This window comes from Caretta caretta, chromosome 2 (genome assembly GCF_965140235.1).
Source record: "Caretta caretta isolate rCarCar2 chromosome 2, rCarCar1.hap1, whole genome shotgun sequence".
Taxonomy (NCBI): Eukaryota; Metazoa; Chordata; order Testudines; family Cheloniidae; genus Caretta; species Caretta caretta.
In genome coordinates, this window is record NC_134207.1 from 222,261,574 (window position 1) to 222,285,665 (window position 24,092).

Sequence of the window (24,092 nt, forward strand, 5' to 3'; positions counted from 1 at the left end):
TTTCAGTAGTTCTCTTTTTATTGCATTCGTTGTCTAACAATAATACTCATTGGCAAGAAATTTATTTACACTAACAAATTAATTTTAATCAAAGGTGATTGGGTTTTTTTAAATCTGTAAGAAAACAAAGGGCCACCATGATGTTTTGCTTTGAATGCCTCCAAATAACCAAATGTAAAGGAATGTTGTTTTTGGAAACTCAACAATCCAGAGAAGTACATATTAACCAAGCACAAGAGAACAAGCTCAGACAGGGCACTATTGTCTCTTCCATGCAGATGATCAGACACCAAGATGTACAAATGAAAAGTCTAGGATTACATGCAATTCATACACATTTGACCTTAAAAAAATTCTGAAGCATAACTATCTCCCTCTCTAAGATAAAAAGAAACAATAAAAGAAGCCAGTTTTTACAGTGGCGCACAGTGCATTTCTGTTTTTTAGCTGCCCAGTCTTTTAGCAATATGTATAACACTTGTTAGTTACCAGTGATTTATAAGTGCAACATCACTGAAAAATACAAAAGCAGGAGTTATGACAGTAAATGAGTCAGGGAAAGCAAATATATTTTGGGGAGGTTCACTGCGCACCATGTCATCTCCATTTGAGGAAGCTTATTTGTTCCTTATCGTCTTTCGTGCCATGTAATTCTTGTTTCTTCTGGACACTTCATCAATATTGTGAGTCTTCCTGCATTTACACCCACGTCTGCTCCCACTGTAGTCAATGGCAAAACTCACACTGAAAACAATAGGAGCAGGATTAGGCCCCCTTTTTTTGCTCAATTTGGGGTTGATCCTGTAAAATGCTAAGCACCTTCCTCCAAAGCCAAACAGTGCTGAAGGCCCTTAACATCGCACAGGATTAAGCCAGATAAACTAGGAGATTTGTGCCTAATAAAGAGTCCAAATTTCTGAAAGAAACAAGCAGCACAAAGAGCTAAAGGCAACACCTCCCAACAAGACATACACATCCTCCCTTTAGTCATGATTTACTGGCTATAACAGAAGTCCCAGGCCCACTGCCAGGTAGTGAAAGACAGCCTATCTTAGGGCCAGGAGGGAATCAGAGGGCTCAGTTTCATGACTGTGATATCACAGCTTTCAAATAGGACAGTTTTGAAAATGTAAGAAGATGCAATAAAACATATACAGAGCTTTGATGAAAAGGACTGTGCAACATGCACATGACGTCTAGCTAATGGTGTGATGACTGGATGAGTCACTTCTGACATCACAATCCTGCCCAATAATCAACTGCTCAAAGCTCTCCAATAGACATCTAAGCTAAGTTTACAAAATGTACAAAAAGTTTTCTTGTAATACTAATTCTAATAAATCAATCCTGGCAAAAGAACACAAGGACAACATGCAGAGAGATGTACAGAGGAACAGTCTGTATATGATTTTAATAAAAGTTTTTGTTTAAAATCTTGTGATCCATCAAGTATATAAAACATAACATGAAAACTGTGAGTGAGGCTAAAAACACATCTGATCTATTATACAACTGGTACAAACTGCTAGAGCTTTGCTCTTATGAGTTTCATGATATTACCAGAATCCTTGATGTGTGTTTTATGTGCATGTAGCCCTAAAACTCACAGTTACCTACACATTAACTAATCTCTTCAATACAGTGTGTATATTTGTGTGTGTATATGTATATGTACACACACAAATGCAAAAGTATTTGTTAAAAAGCAAACCACAAGCCCCATCACTTAAACATTTTCATTTCTAGAAATGCTCATTTCTTTCATTCTGAATCATTGATAAAAAAAATTCTCTGTGAACTCTGCCCTTTCATTTGAACTGTTAAAGACTTCCAGGTTGCTCAAATACATGCTGTCTTTTTCAAACAACTTTCTATTTTTCAGAGTTTTGGACCAAGTTACAGGTTTTCTGAGATTTTAAAGCTTACGGAACAAAAGCTATAAACAAGTTTGCCTGCTCTCTGGTTGAGGCACAGCACAGGACTAGTCAAGTGCTATTAAAAGGCTCAATCCTTCTCTCACTGAACTCAATGACAAAACTCCAGTAGGAACAGGATCAGGTCCCAAAACAACAACATTTTGCTTGTCTCCCTCTCTGACACACAATTTTTCTATCCTTTTGAAAACACTGCTAAGGAATTGACACATAAACCTTGTGGTTGAAAATTGTCCTTAAATCCCAGATCTGGCACCCTGTACAAATCGCTCTTTAAGATACTTTTTAAAGAAATATGGCTACGCAAATACAAAACTTTCTTTCTGATTTTCAGTTCCATAGCACAGGATACTAGACTAGAACAGTATATCCCAGCCACACATATGCAAAATGATACCTATGCCTTCTTTGATTTCAAGGAACACAATCAGTCCTCCTGCTGCTGAGCTTCTGTGGTGGGCATCATTGCCTCTGGTTGCCTGTCTTTAATGCAGCTGAGTGTGCTCTAACCAGCAACTGCTGATGAGTTAGACACCACACAATTGCACAGATGGCAGCAAGCGCTTGTGCGCGCAGTGGACGTGCGGAGACCCGAGGTTGCCAGATGATAAATATCCAAAATTCCCACTAACATCAATAGGAGTTGAGGACTGATGTGGCTTCTGAGAAATGCTGTTCTAGATCCTGTGAACACTCTTGCTTAGAAATGCAGCATTGTCTCAGCTCCATCATGGCACAATAAATGGTTACTGACATAAAAGCACCTACCCAAGTTGATATATAAACATAACCCAGCTCTGCACAGCTTTTGTTACTTTTTTGCTCCACTATTTAGTTTTACTCCATTAATTGTGATGGGCTTTATGTACATGAACATCACTAGCTCTGCTAAGGCGTCAAATGAAATGCAAAAACCGGTGGACAATACTAATCTGTATTATGCAACATTAAATGGACTGAGTTCCTCATTGCTTTGCACTTGATGTAATCATTTACACTGGTACACAGTGGGTGTCCGACATCACCTAATCAGAATGAGAGCCTTTAGCACTCATTTGCCCAGATGCAAATGGCTCCATAAGGTGCCAGGCAATGGGGAATGAGACCCATAAATATTTGGCAGTTTGTACAGAATAAACCATGGCCTTTTGTTGCAGAATGGTTTCAATGCTACTGCTGGATTTCAGAGCAGACACTAGCTTTTCGGGGGCTAAGGCTATGAAAGCACCTTTGTATCTTCTATTTCCTACATCTTAAAAATCCCACTCTCTGCCTCCTTCATTCAGTCTTTCACAGTCTTGATCACTAGAAGATGTGCATAAATACATAGACTAGGGCTGCCAAACCTATTGGCACTAGCAGATCCAGAACTTCCAGGACTCAGCTACCACATACAAAACAGGGTGAATGTTAGCTAACCAGCTAGCTGCGAGTGCACCAGCGCAGGAGAATAACTAACTGGGGTAGAGCTGGCGTAGGCTGTATGGCTGGATTAGAGATAATATGGCCAGAGTGCTGATGTGCTCCAGGGACACCAGGCTGCAGAATAGCCCCTAGGAAGCTAGCACACCTTACAGAATACCTGAGACTGCTCTAAATTACGCATTGGGACCGGTGACTGGCTGCCCAGGGATCAGTAAGCCACAAAAGTAGCTTAGAGTCACATTTGTGGAAGATACCCTGCCAGCTAGGCTGGGAGCAGAAAATTCATCTATTCATTCAGTACAGGACATTTGTCCATTCTGTTCCTTCTTATGATAGAGGTAACACACTATTCTAAACTAGCATTGTTCTTAGGGGAAGCTTACAGTGGGGTGGTTAAAGGCATTCTGAGTTTTTAATTAGATATGTAATGGGCAAACGCATATCGTTTCTCAATATGGGAAAGAAAAATTGTGATAAACCTTTTATGGTCTTGTAGAAACAGTAACAACTCAAACCATATTGGTCACAAACACTGTGATTGTGACATGATTGTGTGTGCCATACATCAATAACTACCTTTAATTAAACGGAATCTTAAAAACATACCTTACCATAGAAGGAAGATCAGAACTCAGATACTGCTTGGTCCACTTTGTTTTCATTAGTTACTCTGCATTTTATGCTTTTATTTTTAACTGATTAAATCTATTTTTAAAAGTTAGATTTTAAACTCAAATAATTACAAAAAGTTTAAATTCACCATTTAGCTCTAAAGTTTCTATAAAACAGTAAAAACAATAATTACTAGCACATAAATCAAATTAGCTATCTGCAGAATAAGAACCTGATTTACTATGAGGTTAACTAGACACTGTTCTAAACAGCAAGAATGAAAAATCAATGCATAACACACACAGTAGTCTGCCTTGGGCTTTTACGAAAACAAAGAACATAAATAGAAAAACACACACAGTCTATTATGTACAACCACTTAAAACATTACCATCATGTAAACATAATTTAAGGAGAAAATAATCATCTAATGAATTTATCAACATTGTATTTAAAATAGTATATTTCCAGTTTCTTCCAGATAACTTTCTCTTACCTAAATATAACTTCATAAGCTCCTAAAATAACTGAGCACTAGTTTCACCAGGTCGCCATGACACTGTAGTATAATTTGTCTCCTAGAAGGGAGATAGAAAGATTCAACTGAAGAGGTGATTTCTCCCCACAATTATATTTCTCCACTAATGGCCTCTTTTTCTCTCTGGCAGCATTAGGAAACACCAAGACCTACCAGAAATACCAACACTGTTTTAATAGAGTGTCTTTCACAGCAGTTTCATTACTTTATGTCTGTAGATCAATGAAATATATACCAGAAACATGTAGAAAGTAGATTTGGAAACACAAAGGAAGCCATTACTAAATAGATTTGTCAGATTATTCGTACTGAATGAACTAAGTTGTATCTATTTACAAAGCTTTCTACAGGTAAAAATACTATTATTAAAAATGAAAATTTGACACATGTTAGATAATATGAGCATAGCATCCCAGTTAAGATATTCTAGAACTCTGAGCTTCAGAAGAGCTTTTTTTTTAAAGGTAAATGTCAAAGTATATGATGGGGGAAAAAATCCCTTTAAAATCATTCAGCATTTGCAGTTAACTTTCAGTCTGCTGAACCTCCAAGTTTTTAATTTTGCATCAACAGCTAACTAAATAAGAGTTAACTGCTGGCATGACTGACTACACAGAGATTACTATTTACTTATTGACTTATGTCAATACCTATGGAATGCATTGAAGGGGACGGATGTTGCTATAACCTACAAATGCTACTACACAGTAAGCATTGACTACAAAGCAATAATGTAATATCTTCGTCTTCCCATTATGTAAGCTTGATCCATTGTCCTCCCATTCATTTGGTGAAATAAAGAAAATTTTAATAGAGGCTGCTAAGAGACTGTAATACCACACAGTGCCAGACTGTACTGTTTGCTTCATTAATAGACATATCTATAGACAAGAAATCTCTGAAGTATATAGCGCAACAGTGAATTTAAGCATTCCAAACATTCTGCCAAGTATGCCTCAAGGCAGAATTTTTAGTGGGGGTGTCCTCTGGACACTCTATTTAAAACAAGCAGTGCATGACAGGTTTGCATTTAGTCACCTTCTTCCATATTGTAGCCTATATTAGTTGGCCTTGATATTAGCAAATCTTGTTTTTCTTTCAACAGCCTTATTTTTTTTTTTAAAGTGCACTTCATTGAAAACTGAAAGCCTTTAGCAGACTCAAATTTGGAGATCATTTCAGCAGATAGCAGTTGTGATTAGATCACAGCTCTGCAGGTCAGAGCACAAAGCTCACTGCCCCCAGCACTCAGTGAAGACGGAATCTGAAGATGTGGTGTTTTCCTTAAAAATACAACCCCCTCTAAACACCAGTTTTCTTTTCAGAATCTGTTTAAAAAGGAAGCTTTTAGTGTGTTACAGGAAAGTTTATCTGTACACCCCATGAACACAATGACCAGTGTACTCTAAAGATCTATCTGTTGTGCCAACGTTAGAAAGTCAGCCTTGCTCAGATATCAGGAGGATAAATGTTACCCTCGGAACCCCTTGTAAACCAGCTTTGCCTCCTTTCTGTGTTAAATTACTGTACAGTTCACAAGAGTGTCAACCTCCCCTCTTTTGCCCAGAAAGGATAGTGACTCTCCTGTCCTTATCTCCGGCATATAATTACAAGTCACTGAACAATTGCGTTTGCAAAACAGTTGCATTTCAAGGTACTGATGCACGCTGTAGCCTGTTCCAGCAGACAGAACTAAATATCAGTCATGTAAAAGAGCTGAGATTCCAGTTAGAAAGATGAGTCAATGGTAACAGATGTGGGAACAACTCGAGTTACCCAGATTCAAAAATCTCCACTGATCATTGCAATCAACCACCAGGGATCCTGTTGAAAATGTGGTTGTGATGCAATGGACCACATCCCTCTTTGTCACACTGGTTACCAAGCAGAACTAGCCCAATACAAAATAGCCATTTGAAAGGAAATCCCCTCAATGTTTCTCCAAAATAGGATACCTAGCTTGCAAGTAACAACAATAAAATAATGGTTTTGGATTGTTCAGCAGATCAAAAATAAGAGCATGTATTGTAACTGCAGGAAAATGTAGTCACACAATATAAACTTCCCTATTCATTCTATTTATAGCATCATATTTGTGTACATATTCCTATGTAATGACCACTAGAAAATGGGAGGGGTACTGTAGACAACTTGAGTTTCTTTGCCTGAAGTGTCTCCACAGTAACTAACATAGTAGTAGTTCTGGCTCATCATTGCTCATTAGCGCCCTCTGTTGCATCTGATGAAGACTTGTCTAGTTTCTTTGACTTCCTTTGAAGCCGCTCTTGTTCTTTCTTCCTAAGCTTTTCCCTTTGCTTTTCCATTTTTTCTTGAGCTTTTCGAGCTCTCTCGATGGACACTTTCATTTCCTTTAGCTTTTTTTTAATGATTGTTCTGTCCTGGGAGGATGTCATACCAAGGGCCTAATATTAAAGAAAGAAATACAATAAGAGAATTAAAGAATCCCATACCATTTCATTTATGGCCAAATTATGTAAATTAAATAATAACACAACTAAACTAGAAGACAGTGAAAAATGAACAAAGCTTGAGTTAAAGTCAGGTAGAAAATAGGAGTTCACGACATCAAGTTAGTGCACTGAAAATAATAACGCTTTGCCCTTCTATTGTATGATGCCTTCCACATAAGGAAATCAAACAACTTTATAGAATATTAAAGATTTTGATCAATTGAGAAACACAGGCACACAGAGGTTAAGTGATTTGCCCAGAATCGCAGAAGTGTGTGGCAGAGCTAGGAACAGACTCGATATTTCCTAAGTCCCAGCCTTTACTTTTGCCACAAGACCATTCTTTCTCCCATAAAAAATCCTGGAGATACAGAAAGGTTAAAACCCAAATTTTCAAACAGTTTGTAAATTTTGTGTGTCCAACTGAGACACTAAGGGCCTGAATTTCACATATACTGAGCCCCTATAACTCCAGTTTTTATTTTTTTTATCAGCAATATGCTCGTGATTTCATTGCAATAAATTAATGCACACTTTATATATCAAAACTTTTAAACTATGTATCTAGTTCTAATATACTATCCACAGCCAACCCCCTTCCCTGATACATATGATAGACAAATGTGTGGTAGAAAGAGACTGATAAGGAAACATATAAATGGACTGATTAGAAAAGGCAAAGCTGTATAAGGCACTCTCTTCACCAGCAGTCCAATATTTAGGCTTGGAAGGATTTGATTTTTTTAAATCGGTAAATGTCAGTAAACGCTGATTTCACCATACACACACAAACTGGGGGAAAATATTTCCATTGGTAACAACAGGAATTAACAGATAGGCAAATTGAGAAAATGCTGCTTGAGAACTTATCAGAGGTTGATTTAAGGATATTTACTTTGTATATTTTGAAATGTGCTGTTAACAATTTGTGTTTTAACAGTTATAAAGCTTTAACTTCTTGAATCTCAATATATACACTCTCATTAAATAATTATTGTCTGACCCGCCCACCCATAATTTCCTGCAACTATGAAAATTTAAATCAATGCAAACTGGATAAAGTGCTTGACAATAAACAGATACTATTTGCTGAAATTATTTAAAAAACCTGAATTGTACCAAGCCTACCGATATTTTACCTCTACTTCTTGTGTGCTGATATTTACCATCCTACATGACTCGCATTTTTACAAAATGGAATTGGATGAGAAATATGTGCATGCAAATACCACTTATGCACACAATTATCTGATCTGTACATGCAAATGTGGGTACACTGTGCACCCACATTTTTTGCGAAGCAAAAGGGTCTCAATTTCTTTAAAAAATGGATCTCAATGATTCTAGTAATACTCTGACCCTCTGTACCATATCTGTTATTATAGTCTGTCTTCATTCCATACACCATTCTTTTTTGTACTCCTAAGGAATTCTCTTTTTCTCTAAGAATATCTCCAGTGACAATAAATAACATTTGAAGTTTGTCCCCAAGACAGTCCATTACCTTAAGCTTACTCCCATCCAGCTGAAGGAGATGCTCTCCATTAATGTTTTGGGCGGTGAATTCAGAAACATACTGTTCAAAGTTGAGGCTCATTAACCAGTGGGAAACTTGCTGTATGCTCCATTCCTGAACAGCACGATTCTGACACTGACTGTGTTTAGGAGACTGTCCATCATCAAGGATCTGTGACAAAAATATGATGCAGTATAATTAAAAGGGCAAAACTGACTAGTAATGGCATATTGCTGCACATACTTGCAACGCTACTCCTGAGGTATTTGTACTATTTTCATTACAACACTTCAGTAGGGATACACCAGTATTACAACACAACCTACCCAGATATCCATAGAGTGTAACAGAAGTAGCTTGGTAATTCTAGTTTTCTGTATGCAGGCACAAGAAAGAGGAAGTCACAGACAATGACTGACTAGGGCTAGGTGGCACAATTCACAATGGGAAGATTCACATCCCCTCTCCAGGTTTTAATCTTTTAACATGTTTTTGGACAGAATGTTTTTAAGGATACACTGGAATTTTGTGGTCTACCTTAAAGGTGCATTACGGTATGTTTGGAAAGTTTAAAATATGAAATTCAAAAAATTAGAAAACCACTCCAAAATTCAAGATGATGACAATAAATAGCCGAAGTTATTATCTATGGAAGACTACAAGAAGACACACAGTAACAGTATAGAACAGACAGTGAGCCACATCCTCAGCCCCTGATCTGGCCGCTCTGTGAAGGAAACAGCAGGAAAACTATGCTAAAGGAGACAGCGGGGGATTCCTGGGTGATGTAAAGCTGGCATAGCTAGCTCAGTGCCACCTGTTTTCCCTTCCTGTTCTGCATAGAGGGTATGCTGTTGTTGAGCTGGAACACATGATGCTCTGATCAATCCTTGGTCAGTGAAGCAGTTGCTATGGGACTGCTGCAGTTGGTGTAATTTAGAATAGTCTTTAGACTGGTTTAAATTGCACTGGGGGCTGTTTCAGCCCCCAGCAGGCCCCTTGATTGAGGATGGGGAAAGATGGCATAAACCCTAAACCCTAAACCCTAAGCTTTTGCCTACTCTGCACCAAGCATGAGCTCAGCACAGCAGAGGATTCACTCCAGTGTACTTGTTCTGAAATGCAGCCCCCACAAGATACCTCAACAAACCACAAGGACTATAATTTGCTAAAAGCCTGAAAACTGCAGCAGGAAGGGTGACACCTGATAATAGCTCATCTTAACTAATTAGCCTCTTATAGTTTGTATGGAAACTTCCAACTCCTCTGTACATATATATATCTATCTTCTTCCTATATGTTCCATTCTATGCATCCGATGAAGTGGGCTGTAGCCCACGAAAGCTTATGCTCTATTAAATTTGTTAGTCTCTAAGGTGCCACAAGTACTCCTGTTCTTTTTGCGGATACAGACTAACACGGCTGCTACTCTGAAACCTGTGGGGTTGTGTTTGTGCTTTAACAGGGAGATTTGCCGCACAATAGAATAAGATCAGAAATGCAAATCTGCACATGAGACAACGCCACGCCACGGTCACACAGTCCACCACAAAGAGCTCACTAGTATCTCACCTCATCATCAATCATATCCAGGCTCTGAGTGAGGGAGCAACAAAGAAATGGGAAAGAAAAGCATTATAGAAACAAAATACAGAACATGTAACAACGTGCGAGAGAGTTAAGGCAAGGGCAGCACCGCGATTTGCAAACAGGTCTGGTTATTGAAAAACAGATCACTTTTAAAACTATTTCCAAACCCAGAAAGGTTATGCTAAAAGCTTAACTACAAAGCACACAATTTCCTAGTAAGAGCCTGTCCTGATCCTGCACCACTGGTCAATGGGAGCTTTGCCAATGACTTCAATGGAAGCAGCAAAGACCCTTAATTTCTGGGGTACAAAGTGGAATAAGAATGTGTTCCACCCCTTGCTTATCATTCTTTTGCCTCACAAGTGGTTATGTCATCTCCAGCAAGGAGGTCTGTGGGAGAGGTTTCTGGCAGTGCCGCTAATAACCCCAGATCTGTAGCAGTCAGCAGTGAATGGCTGAAGACTGATCCAAGCAGCATCCCCTACAACAAGGGCTGGGTAGGTGTCCTCTGCAGCACTCACTGGACACACTGACTGATTCAGGAGCTGCTATTTATTATGAAGCAGAGGACAGAGAGGCCATTATTTTATTTTTATAGGCCTGTTGATATTAGATATTGCAGAGACAGCAAAGTTAAAGTATTAGGAGAGAGGGCTGAAAAAGAAAAATGGAAGCATTTTCAAACTTATCATTCGGCATACTGAATACAGAGTATTATCTACACTAAAATACATAGTACAATAAGAATTATGTGAAATAATAAGAGAGCAAAAATATTTAATAATGTAAGTTTTAGTGAAATGTACTGTCAAAATAGAAAGATCATATAGAATGAATGAGTCTAAATGATCAGATCTTTACAGTTTGAAATTCTCATTAGTACAGACAATTTACACATGTCCACTGCCCAGTACTCTACCGTGGGCATAGTAAACATCTACTCTTAAACAGCAGCAATATTCCTACCATAGTGTCTATAGGACTTTTAGCCTTGCAAACTTAAATTTTGACAACTGTGGCTGTATGGAACAGTCATCTCCCTTTAAACACATGCAGAGCAGGCATTAATATTAATCTGTAATAATATATTAACATATATTAACAACAACAAACGTAAGTGCTCTAAGAATAATAGAAACAGATGTTTTGAAATCAAGCTCTCTAGAGCAAATCCTGGCATGTATCTCACACAAGAAAATATGGAGTTCACCACCACATTTTCAGTGGATTACAGGTTCTGTATTTATAAATAAAGATGCTCATCTGCACCTCATCTGGGTTCACATGTGAACTAGGCACGATCTTCTGCTTAGTGAGTCAGTGGTCCAGATCCTCAGCTAGTGTAAATAACTGTAGCTCCGCAGAAGAGCTGGCCCAGTGACTTTACCAAGCTTGTTTTAGGACCCCATTTTCAAAACATAGCTTCTGTTTGTGACATGTAATTTTGGCACCCAATCCAATGGGCATAATTTTTGCACACTAACACTTGTGCAAAGAAACAAAACAAGACAACCTCTGGTCAAAAAACAGCACAGAATTTAGGTCAACTCTATTGCACATGCACAAACCAAGCACAAATTGAATGCAAATGAAATATGCATGGTATAAAGTTTACACAATATAGACATGTGTAATAGTGTGCAAAAATTGCACAGACAGGTGATTTCTTTTACACATCACACACACAGAGGTTGGGTGGAGGTGCCTTTGAAGTTTGGTCCTTAAAATTCAATCATAAATGGCTTCACCAGCTGGTCTAACTATACCATACCTCTACAACCTAGCTAGCCCACACTCCATATTCCCTCAAAGGCATCCCAATTATATTTATTTTAACATATGACATTAACAAGCTGTGTATATTGGTCCGTGTGCATGTACTTAAATGTAAATATAGGAAAAATATACAGAAATGAAATGGTGGCAAAGGCTTGGGTGCAGCATGTTTTAGGAATCCAATCGTATTTTGTTATTTCCCTTTTTTATTTCCTATATATACACTGAAGTATGAGAAATACCGTAATAAAAGGCAAATCAGGAATCAAATTCTTCTTTTCCAATTATGTTTTCTAGAAAATAACTATCATTTGAATACTTATTATGAGAAATCCTATTGGAGAAAGAAATTAACTCTTGCCCGTTGTAAAAATGACAGAGACATACCTCATCTGATGATAATGCTAAGGAATGAGAGAAACCAGGGGTTTTCAGTTCTGCTCCTAAACCACTCAAATCAGCTGAGCTTGTGCTGCTGGGACTGAAATCATCAGTGAATGTGAAATTCTGCAGACAAAAAGATGGGTCAAAGTCAACATAAGATCATACATACACATCTTGTGGGAGACTTGCTTTTTCCCTCCAGGCTGGCATAGTTCAGGAGTGATTTCAATAATTTACTGAACCAATTATTATAAGGATGCCCAATCTTTATTACTGTTAATGTTTTGTGAAATAATATGTAATATGTCTATTACTGTGGTATTAGAGAGACCAACACAGCTACAAAAACAGTGCAAACAACATATTACTGTGGTATGTGTTTAAGAGACATTTTTGCCAGGTTAGTGTCTTAGTAACAAAGATGTGCGAGAGGAATTTCCAGGCTTCCGCTCAGAGATGACACTCCCTGCCCCTTCTGAGGCTGCCAACTTCACTGCTTCTCATGGCTGATCAATAGCATTTGCAGCCTTCCAGGATGCCTGCCCTCCACACATTTAGGACAAACATAGCACATGCAGTTACACAATGGGTAGGAGAGGGGGTGGATTATGAGGGAGAAATGAAAGTCACTATTGAAAAGGCAAGGAATCATTCTGTGAATCCATTTTGGACTGAGCCCTAAATAAACTCTTTCAGAAATGAGAGGTTCTTCCCTCTTTGCCTAAACCTTTAGATAAGACAGAAGGTAAAGGAGACCTTCCGATGTTAGGTGCTGCTATTCGCTGCAACAGTAACCACAAAATAGACATTTATTTTCCTTAAAAATGAAATGACAAATATTATACTTTATAGCAAAGGTGAGCAAAATATTACTCCATGATTCATATATATTCCTAGAAATCATAAAAATCACCACTGGGGAATACTACAATTGGCAACAGATCTGCATTAGAGTTTGGAAAACAGTTTAATTTCAAAACAACACAAAATATTAAGGAATTCCTGACGCGCCTGAGGGGCAATAAAAAAACAAGCAGATCCAGACTCCACATCCTTGGTGTTCAAATCCACAGATGAAAGTGCAATAATGTAAAAAGTGTAAGTCAGTGCAAAGAAACAAACAACAACAACAAAACCCACATGTTTTTCAACTAGCTCTTTTAAAAAATATGAAAAATATCAAGTCTTGACCTCCCTTTTTCTGCTGGAAGTCCCTCTGGAGAACTAGTGGGATAATGACATCACATGAAAATTGGGTACACTCATCTACTCTTTGTCCCTTTGAAAATCTCCCCCCACATACACTCAGTGTCACCTTTATGTGCCCTATCTTTGCTCAATCCAAATCAGGTAATCTTGTCTTTCTTTCCACATAACGGTAAGATTTTGTTTCCAGTCAGAGTTCTGCGATCTTGTAGATTCCTATGTAGGCCCTAAGGAATGGTAAATGCCCTTGAAAACTTTGAAAATTGCTACTGCATATGTGAAAAATTAATGTCACTTGGAGTCATGCTCCTGAAAAGGAGGGTCAGAACCACTTCAGTTTCTTTTCCAGCCCAATATAAATAGTGACGTGCACAGGCTATAACAAGGTATATTCTGCTAGAGAAATATTTCCCACAGATGAAAACAGATTAAACAACACAGGAAAGTTATGTACAATACATTTTAGGGCTATCATGCTGAAAGCTTTCATGCACATAGAAAGGAATCACAGAAATATTTTAAATAATTCATGTTTTTTACTTCAAATATCTTCAGAAATGGAATTAAATCTGATATCCAACATGTGCAACAGGCAGATTTGTTATTGTGGAGAAAAGGCAAATAACTGACAGTGAAGTTCGAAAGTGATCTCTTCCACCAACTAAAGTTGGTCCAATAAAAGATATTACCTCACCCACCTTGTCTCTCTAATATCCTGGGACCGACAGAGCTACAAAAACACTGCAAACAGTGTACATTATTGACATTTCTTAGTTTGCAAACATCTCACTTTGAGAGATTAAACAGAGTTTAGATACTCCCTCCCCTCGACAATCAGTCCTGAAAAATGCGGTAAAATATCTGTAATTTAATACACAAATCTAGCATTTGTTCTGTGGATAAAAATGCTATTTTCCACTGCTGCCATTTGGTATGGTGCAGCACATCATACCTATCTTACTCATAACATACATCAAAAGAGAGAGAGAATAAAAAAGGTATATACAATCTGGAATGGTAGTGTTAAAAATGATGTGTTTTTACTGTACAATGAACACCATGCATTGTTTATTGCAGTATTACCACATTGGCTCTTTATTTCTCCTGAAGCATTGAGCTTCCCACATACTGGGAATAAGGTAGCTTTTGTTTTCTACCTTGGACCCTTTTTTAGCTGGACTTAGATTTTCAGAGGATGGTTCAGTTGAGCTGCTAGATGAAGGCAGGTTGCTGGAAGAATTGGATCCTCTGCCACTCTCTCCATACCATGTGAATGGTATGCTATGGGGGAGAGAGGAGGATCGCTCTGACATAGATGCATTGCTTGCTGAGCTCTCCAGCATCTCTCTAGTGGTCCTGTTTAACAGAAAGGAGCCAGGATCTGTGTTAGATTATAAAACTCAATAAACAAATTAATAATGATTTAAAATAACATAATTACAAAAAGAGCAATTACTTCTAAAAACATGGTTGAACACTAAAATAACTTGTAGGTATTGGCATTCTGAAAACATACCATTAGATAAAGGGAGAAAAGGGTAGTTTTTGAACTCAAGTTCTCTATATGTAATATCAGTATCCTGACATAAATCTTAAAGACTTTTCTATATTAAGTTTTTTTTAGGTAAACCTAATCAAATGATCAGCTTACCTTTGCTAAAACAAAAATAGAATTAATTGATTGTCATCATCGAGGAAAAGCTAACAGTTATAAGACTAAGGGTAAATTATTACCTCTATTGTGTCCAAGTGTGTTAGGTGTTTTATGGACAAGCTGTAAAGTCTGGGCCTCTGCCCAAAGAATTTACATTCTAGAATCACTGGGGCTGCTGGGACCTAACTGAGGCCAGAATTTGGCCCATGGAGGTTGGCTATAATTTGAGATACCTTTTGAGCAGGATTTATGATAGCTTGTTTCAGAACTGAATGGTTCTATTGCTTTAAAATACATGTATTTAACTTTGCCCCTGGATCTCACAGCAAAATTCTGTATTTAGTTTCACCAGCATAGGTGCCAGAACTTGGGGTGAGGCAGCACCCCCTGGCTTGAAGTGATTTCCATCACAGAGAGGGTTTACAGTTTGGTTCAATGGCAATCAGCACCGCTACTATACACATTGTTCCAGAGCCCCTGGCCACCAGTGTAGATCTGGCATAACTCCATTGGAATTAATGGAGTCCCCCTGATCTTTATAGTGGTGTCAGAGCAGGATTTTAGCCCTCGTCTTTCTTATGCTTTTTATCTGTATATGGTGGGTATATTCCTAAGGCCTTTACACTTCAAAAGGCTCTTCTTTCATGCATACATATCATTTTAGTTGGTTACCCTAACTTTAGAATAATACAATCTAGATCAAGAGGGCTCATTAGGGCTAAAGAGCAGACACATGGAGCTAATTATATTTTGTTGGGTGGAGACTTATTTGTGCTAATAAAATTTGGGTGTATTTATGATGACTGTACAGAACCTAGAGCCATATTTATTTTAAAAATTCAATTTCCAAATATCCCCATATATTAGCATGCTGCAGTATTTTTAAGAAGGGGAAGGAATACTTATCACTTCAAGCCTTCAAACTGATTTATAACCATTTACCTACTTACTAATCCTCAGCAGCTCTGTGAAGGAGGAAGTATTGCACCCATTTTACAGATAGAGAAACCGAGGCACAGAGAGGGTAAATGACTACCAAAGCAAGTTGGTGGCAGATGAGAACTGAACAGTGCCTGAGTGTTGTTTTTTCTGACCACACCATATCTCAAAGTACAGGCCATTCATACTAACTGAACTCTAGTACCAACCCAGAGAAATGCTGGACAAATGACCAGGTACATTTTTAAAAACACACAACTTCATATTGTAAAAAAAAGCAGCTTATTTAAAATACAGTAAGCAGAAAATGGATCAGCTGTTCTCTGGCTGGAGCAGACAAGCCTGATTGCTCGAGGCCAAATCTTTCCCATCCCTAGCCTCAACGAGTAGCCAGGTTTGGCATAAGGTCCACCCACAGCGGCAGAGCAGGAATCCCCCTCCCCAGTAAAGATGGCCATACACACAGTGGAAGATCAATCAGCCTCACTCTTGCTCCTCCCTTAAGCTCACCCCAGATCTTTCCCTAAATCTTGCTGTGCAGGGAAGAATACAGGTGTTCTCTACATTGCTGGGATGGATAACATGTAGGCTCATTCTGCTGCATGGGCAGGAGAACTCATGCTTCCTACCTGCATTGCAGAACTGAGGCAGTTCTGATTTATCTATGACCAGTGGTGGCCACGGAGGAGAGTACAATCTGTACAAATGCCAACAATGGCAAAATAGTACATGAAGCATGTGTCTGAAAAAAGGATTAATTCTACAACAATCAGTCACTCTACTGAAAATAAATCATTATAATAGAATGTTGTCATGGGATCGGTCTCTTGTGTTCAAAGAGCTTCCTCATCTTTGGATTCTAGGGAAAGCATCCTTCCCTAGAATCCAAAGATCTTGAGAAACAAATTCTTTAGAGTCAGAAACAAAGGAAAGTACAAGCAGTCTTTAAAATGTTACATAGTGATAAAAATGTTCCAGTTTACAGAAGTGTAATGAGAGTTGTAAAAGCTCATGAATTTTGAGAGAGGCAATATCAATCTTTGCCTTCAACAACTGAATCCAAAAGCAGGCATATTCAGCAGTGAAAAATGAAAGGCTAATAGAAATGAATGATCAGGTTATATTTCACTATTTACTGATTCTCAGTCTGCTCTTGACTATTTCTCACAGAAAGGAACAGATATTTTGTACAGTCAAATAAGAAAACAATTCTACTCTAGGGGTTATTTCTCACAGGCAAGGAAAGATTCATTTTTTTCCCTTTGGTTTATCATTCAAATGCTAAATAAACTCACTAAAGATTCTATATCTCTCACAGATACGCATCACTGCACACAGTTTTCTTTTACAAATTTCTCTTTTTCCCCAGAGACATACAGCAATATATAGCACAAGCTATACATAGCCTTAGAGAGGCACACAATGAGTCAGGTCCTCAGATGGTGTAAACAGATGTAGCTCCACTGATTTCAATGGAGCTGCAGTGATTTACCCCAGAATAGGACATGGCTAGCTACTCTCACTGACATCACTGGAAGTTGAGTGCACCAATCCAGAACATTATATTCAGTGCAACAATCCTCCTCTCAGATACAAGGTTAGAACTTTGGCTTAATGCTTGTAAAAAGTTTTAAGCTTATCTGTATGTTGGTTTTTCAGCAAAGTTCCACAAATCACTGTGTACATGCCCAAGTCAAAAAGATATTTCTGCAGAGAATTCACAGTTGGATGAATTTATTTACTTTGATTGTTCATTTATATTATTGTTTTTCTTTTGCATTTGTGTTGCTTTCTGCAAGTTTTGGATCAGGTTATTTTTTTATAGTTTTTAGAATGTATTATTCTACCGTAACATTTCTGGCATTTAACTAAAAGGCTCACCCTTTCATGTCTGCAGCCATACTACCTAGGTCTGGGATCTGGTCAGAGCTCCTCAGTACTTGCACAGGAGATCTTCAAGGAAAGTTCGCAAAGAGGTGTGGTGTTGCCACTTCTGGGTTTTTGAGTTTGAGTGAACAGAGGTGCTGAAGATGGTGTCTCATTAAGCAATTAATTCTAATATGTAATTTTCCTATGTATCTTCAAATTGTTATGAAGCTGTTCACTTTCTGAAACAAGCTGTTCTATCTGGCTGCTGCAAAATGTATTTAAGGTCTGCTGTCCTCCAACCCATCAAAGGCTGCTTTTCAGTGTTGTGTGAAATGTGTGTCAAGCTTTTAGGGTAAAGGGCCTCACATACATTTTATAGGGCAGTCGATTAACCACAGTTAACTCCCCAGGATTAACTCAAAAAATTAATTGCAATTAAAAAAGTTAAATCACAATTAATCACAGTTTTAATTACACCGTTAAATAACAGAATACCAATTGAAATTTATTAAATATTTTTGGATATTATTCTAAATTTTCAAATATATTGATTTCAGTTACAACACAGAATACGTGTACAGTGCTCACTTTATTTTATTACAAATATTTGCACTGTAAAAATGATAAAAGAAATAGTATTTTTCAATGCAAGTAATACAAGTACTGTAATGCAATCTCTTTATAATGAAAGAGCAACTTACAAATGTAGATTTTTTTGTTACATAACTGCACTCAAACACAAAACAATGTAAAACTTTAGAGCCTATAAGTCCACTCAGTCCTACTTCTTGTTCAGCCAATCACTAAGACAAACAAGTTTCTTTACATTTACAGGAGATAATGCTGACTGCTTCTTATTTACAGTCACCTGAAAGTGAGAACAGGCATTCACATGGCACTTTTGTAGGCGGTGTTGCAAGGTATTTACATGCCAGATATGCTAAACATTCATATGCCTCTTCATGCTTCGGCCACCATTCCAGAGGACATGCTTCCATGCTGATGATGCTCATTAAAAAAATAATACGTTAATTAAATTTGTGACTGAACTCCTTGTAGGAAAATTGTATGTCCCCTGCTCTGTTTTACCCATATTCTGCCATATATTTCATGTTATAGCAGTCTCGGATGATGACCCAGCACATGTTGTTCATTTTAAGAACACTTTCACTGCGGATTTCACAAAACGCAAAGAAGGTACCAATGTGAGATTTCTAAAGATAGCTACAGCACTCGACCCAAGGTTTACAAATCTGAAGTGCCTTGCTAAATCTGAGGGGGCCGAGGTATGGAGCATGCTTTGAGAAGTCTTAAAACTGCAACACTGATGCAGAAACTACAGAACCCGAACCACCAAAAAAGAAAATCGACCTTCTGCTGGTGGCATCTGACTCAGATGATGAAAATGAACATGCATCGGTCTGCACTGCTTTGGATTGTTATTGAGCAGAACCCATCATCAGCACAGGCACACGTCCTCCGGATTGGTGGTTGAAGCATGAAGGGGCATATGAATCTTTAGTGCATCTGGCACATAAATATCTTGCAATGCCGGCTACAATAGTGCCATGTGAGCGCCTGTTCTCACTTTCAGGTGACACTGTAAACAAAAAGTGGGAAGCATTATCTCCTGCATATGTAAACAAACTTATTTGTCTAAGTGATTGGCTGAACAAGAAGTAGGACTGAGTAGACTTGTAGTCTATAAAGTTTTACATTGTTGTATTTTTGAATGCAGTTATTTTTACATAATTACATAATTCTACATTTGTAAATTCAACATTCATGATAAAGAGATTGCACTACGGTATTTGTATTAGGTGAATTGAAAAATACCTTTTCTTTTTTTTTTTTTTACAGTGCAAACATTTTTAATCAAAAATAAATATAAAGTGAGCACTATACACTCTGTATTCTGTGTTGTAATTGAAATCAATATATTTGAAAATGTAGAAAACATCCAAAAATATTTAAATAAATGGCATTCTTTTGTTAACAGCGCAATTAATCATGATGAATTTTTTTAATCGCTTGACAGCCCTAATATTTTATATAGGTATGTGTGTGTGAATTATAATAATCTGTGTGTGCAACTTCCATCGTTGTCAATGGGAGCATAGGCCTATCTTGGGCATTATGTGGCTCAATCTATTTTTAGAGTATGAACACTTATTATTTTGCTATTTGTTAAAATATCCTCTCATCAGTGTCAGTTTCTTCTTAAAAACAACTGGCTATAACAGGGATTCATGAAAGCTGGCCCCACGGGTATTACTTTATTTTAGCAATACACACAGGAAAGGTGGACTATCAATGGTTTTATCTACTGGATAGCACAGTTTTGCCAAGGATTTTGGGATGAGACGGATTACATCTTTGTTGTTTTACCCATACCTGGTGCCACAGGCCACCCTAATGACTTCTCTCTCTTTCCATTTCTTGCCCTTGTGGGAACTCCTTCTCAAGGGAGCCCTATAACAAGATTAGAGACCATCAACAAATGTCATTTGAAACTTAGCTTTCCATCCCCTTCTAATAAAAATCTAGCTTTAAAATAAAAAAATGCTTACCCAAGATCCACAAGCTTTCGCTTTATTTTTTCTGCCTGCCCCATAGTAGGGCTGGTTGCTCTTGATGATTGGGGACCTGTGTGACCACCTACAATATCTTTGTACATGAAAAAAAATATACATTATTATTTTATCTGATATTAAACAGTAACTCCAGAAGAGTTTGTGTACATGTGCATTTGTACATACATACACATTATATAGCTATATAAATAGTGGGGCATGTCATTTAATTAGATGCAACTACAGAAATAACGTCCCTTCTTTGAGAAGAAGTGGTAAAAATGATATAAGTAGTACCTCAATGAACTGCTTGGAAACTTGAGAGAAAGTACTGAGGGGAAAATGGGGGTGGGGGAGACTTATTTTAACTGGGTTTTAATGTAAGAATTTGTACTAAGGCAAGCCACATATAAGGCTAATAAGGAGAAATATGAAAAAAGCGCCATTTTAAAACTCCTGGAGGATCTATCTAATCTCTATTTTTGCAAAGAACAAGCTTTTGGGAGTATACTTTACTGTCAAAAATGGCTGTTGAATATCTGTTCTGAAAGACTCCAGCAGCTTTTGAGAACTGGATAATTTTTATGACAGGAGTGCCAAGAGAAAATAAACTATTTTGTTTTCATGACTTGATTAAAGGAGACACTGTCAGCTTGTAATCTAGTCAATTTGTAAAAATGAGTTAAAAATAGCTTCCGTTTCTACACCTGCTCTGAGACCCTGTGGCAATCTCTGCCATTTTACAATCATATCTTTCCTCTCTCTGTTACTGTGTGATAACCCTAAAAAAAAACAAAAGGGGAAACAGATAACACAGCCCCTATAGTCAAAACAGTGAAACTGACTATACAAAAGTGCTGTAAAATACTTAAAGCAAACAAAATGAAAAAAATATAGCAGTTAAAAAAATTTCACACAAATGTGGGTTTGACTGAACATGTCTCTAAGTATTCTACAGGGAATGAATGAAGGTCAGCCATTCGTTTCCTTAGGTTTCTTCGTGACTTTTACACTATAGTCTTACATCCTGATTCTGATCACATTTACACTGGTTCCACACTGGAACAACTCCATTGGCTTCAGTAGATATACTCCTGATTTCACTGGGGTAAATCAAGCTCTCAGAATTAAGAATAAATAAGCAAGCAAGTGTAACCCATACCTGCTTGGTGTGACACACCGTTCCCCTCTAGTGGCAGCTAAACCAGCTCGACATTGATGAGACTGCTACAGCTTTGGCTAAGAGACATGCGTCTTTTAGCTCATGCAGTAGAGGCTCACGCGTTAAGATCCTAAGGTCCCAGGGTTTGATCCCGGCCGACGACGACCGGGGTCTGTTGACATTATACAAGCAAAAAACAAACTATCACAAGCACAGCTTTGCCCTCTAAGTCCCCTACCCTGCATGCTACTCATTCAAAGGGGCTTTTCAGAGGCACAGGGCTGCACTGGCATGAACAGCTTGCAGAATCACTAAGGGCTTCCTCAAAAATAGTTTGCTGCAGTGAAGCAACTGAGAAACTTAAATATTTTACACTGAAAATAACATTTTGGCATTTTTTGTTCATGAAACCCAATGCACAAGCAACCCATGAGGCAGATGTGGCAGGCCACGAAATACAACACTCTAAAAACAAGTTGTTTTCAGTGACCATGGTTTATGCTTTACATAAGGCATTCATGAAGGTCTGACACCTGGCCTTATGCCAAAACTGAAAACAAGCATCAAATTCCCAAAAGGGGAGCCAAAGACTATACTCCTGGTGGAATTCTGTGCCACTGCGCATGTGCAGAATTCATGTCCCCTGCAGATTTTTTTCTCTGCAGAAAATAGATTCTGCTGGACAGGTACTGCAGTTACACTTTTTGCCAACCAGAGGCTGCTGTGGCACCAGATCAGAGGGCAGGCAGCTGTGGATAGGGAGGAGGAAAGGCTACTTTCCTCACAGCACCCTGCCCACGAGATCAGGTGAGGAGACACAGGATATAGAGGGACGGACAGTGTGGGGTACATGGGGCTGCTGAGTGGGCCCCAGTTACATTGACTGGGGTTCAGAAGTAGGGTTGCCATCTTTCTAATCACACAAAGCCAAACATCCTTGCCTCGCTTCTTCCCTGAGGCTCCAACCCTGTCCTGCTCACGCCATCCCCCCTCCCTACATCGCTTGCTCTCCCCTACCCTCACTCACTTTCACCAGGCTCGGGCAGGAGCTTGGGGTATGAGTGGGGGTAAGGGCTCTGGGGTGGGGTCAGGGATGAGGATTTTGGGGTGCAGGAGGGGTGCGGGCTCTGGCTCCAGCAGGAGATGAGGGGTTTGGGATGCAGGAGGGGGCTCTGGGCTGGGGCAGAGGGTTGGGGTGCAGGAGGTGGTGCAGGGTACGGGGTGCGGGAGGGGGCTCAGGGCTGCGGCAGAGGGTTAGGGTGTGGGCTCTTGAAAGGAGTTAGGGTATTGGAGAGGGTTCCAATCTGGGGCAGGGGGTACAGAGGAGGGTTCAGGGGGTCTATGACAGGCTCCCTGCCTGCCCTGGCTTTGCACAGCTCCCAGAAGTGGATGGCATGTCCCTACGGCCCCTAGGCAGAAGAGCCAGAGGCCTCTATGCGCTGCCCACAGGCACTGCCCCGGAGTTCCCAGCCAATAGGTGCTGTGGAGCCAGCATTCGGGTGGGGGGCAGCACATGGAGCACCCTGGCTGTCTCTGTACCTAGGGATCACAGGTACATGGTGACCACTTCTGGGAGCTGCGCAGAGTCTGCCTTAGCCCCGCTGCACCGCCGACTGGACTTTCAGCAGCCAGGTCAGCAGAATTACCAGGATCCCTTTTTGACCAGCGTTCCGGTCGAAAACTGGAGACATGGCAACCCTATTCAGAAGGGCTAGTGGGAGGGGGGACAGGCTGGGGGAGGGACACAGGAGCTAGTGGCGTGACAGCATTGAGCCATGGGCTGTTAAGTGGGGGTGCAGGGCATATGGGGATAGGGGTTCAGGGACACATGGAGATATGGTGGCTGAATGGGGATGCAGGGCTACACGGGAACAGAGGAGTGGCTGAATGGAGGTGTAGGGACATGGGGACGGAGGGGAGGAGTGGTAGCTGAGTGAGGGTGCAGGGATATATGGGGATGGGTGTGCAGGGACACACTGGGACAGGAGCAGATGTGTCTGACTCAATGAGAGGCTAGGAGTAACCAGAGTCTGCATGGGGGAGGCTCTCCATCTCCCTAACAATCCCTCTCCTCCCGCTGCCAAAAGCATTCCATACTTCTCCCACCCACACCCAATAACCCCCCCCCAGTTCACTCCCAGGCTCCTTCCCAGCAATTATTTCCCTCTCCCTCAGTTCTTCCATTACCCCTAACTCCTCCAAGCCTTTCCACTGCTTTTGAGGGGTGTGGGAAATATGGTTCTGTATTGTAGTTTAAATGAATATGACTCAAAGTTCTCTATTAATATCCCTAGTAAGGAATCTATTTGTCAAAAAACATTTCCTGCATCTTTTTTGCTGTCTGCATTGTTACAGACATACTTGCTGACAGGTATTTTGAAATAAATTACAAAAATAATTGAAACTGGCCTGATTATATTGTTATTTTGACAAATAAAATATG

General features: G+C 39.2%; 1 protein-coding gene across 14 annotated transcripts in view; it reads right to left on the reverse strand.

Moving 5' to 3' along the window:
- Window positions 1–24,092, reverse strand: part of PPP1R9A (protein phosphatase 1 regulatory subunit 9A) — a 251,202-nt gene continuing 227,110 nt past the window's right edge. For 7 of the 14 annotated variants that reach the window (XM_075125845.1, XM_048838168.2, XM_048838169.2 and 4 more), the window contains 7 exons: window positions 20,485–20,581; window positions 20,309–20,386; window positions 14,610–14,808; window positions 12,250–12,369; window positions 10,069–10,092; window positions 8,485–8,667; window positions 1–6,932 (listed from right to left, as the gene is read on the reverse strand). In XM_075125845.1, coding sequence (XP_074981946.1) covers window positions 6,720–6,932; window positions 8,485–8,667; window positions 10,069–10,092; window positions 12,250–12,369; window positions 14,610–14,808; window positions 20,309–20,386; window positions 20,485–20,581 — 914 coding nt within the window. In that variant the 3' untranslated portion in view covers window positions 1–6,719. The remainder of the gene's footprint in view (window positions 6,933–8,484; window positions 8,668–10,068; window positions 10,093–12,249; window positions 12,370–14,609; window positions 14,809–20,308; window positions 20,387–20,484; window positions 20,582–24,092) is intronic. The other 7 variants (XM_048838179.2, XM_048838170.2, XM_048838178.2 and 4 more) reach the window with 3 other exon arrangements.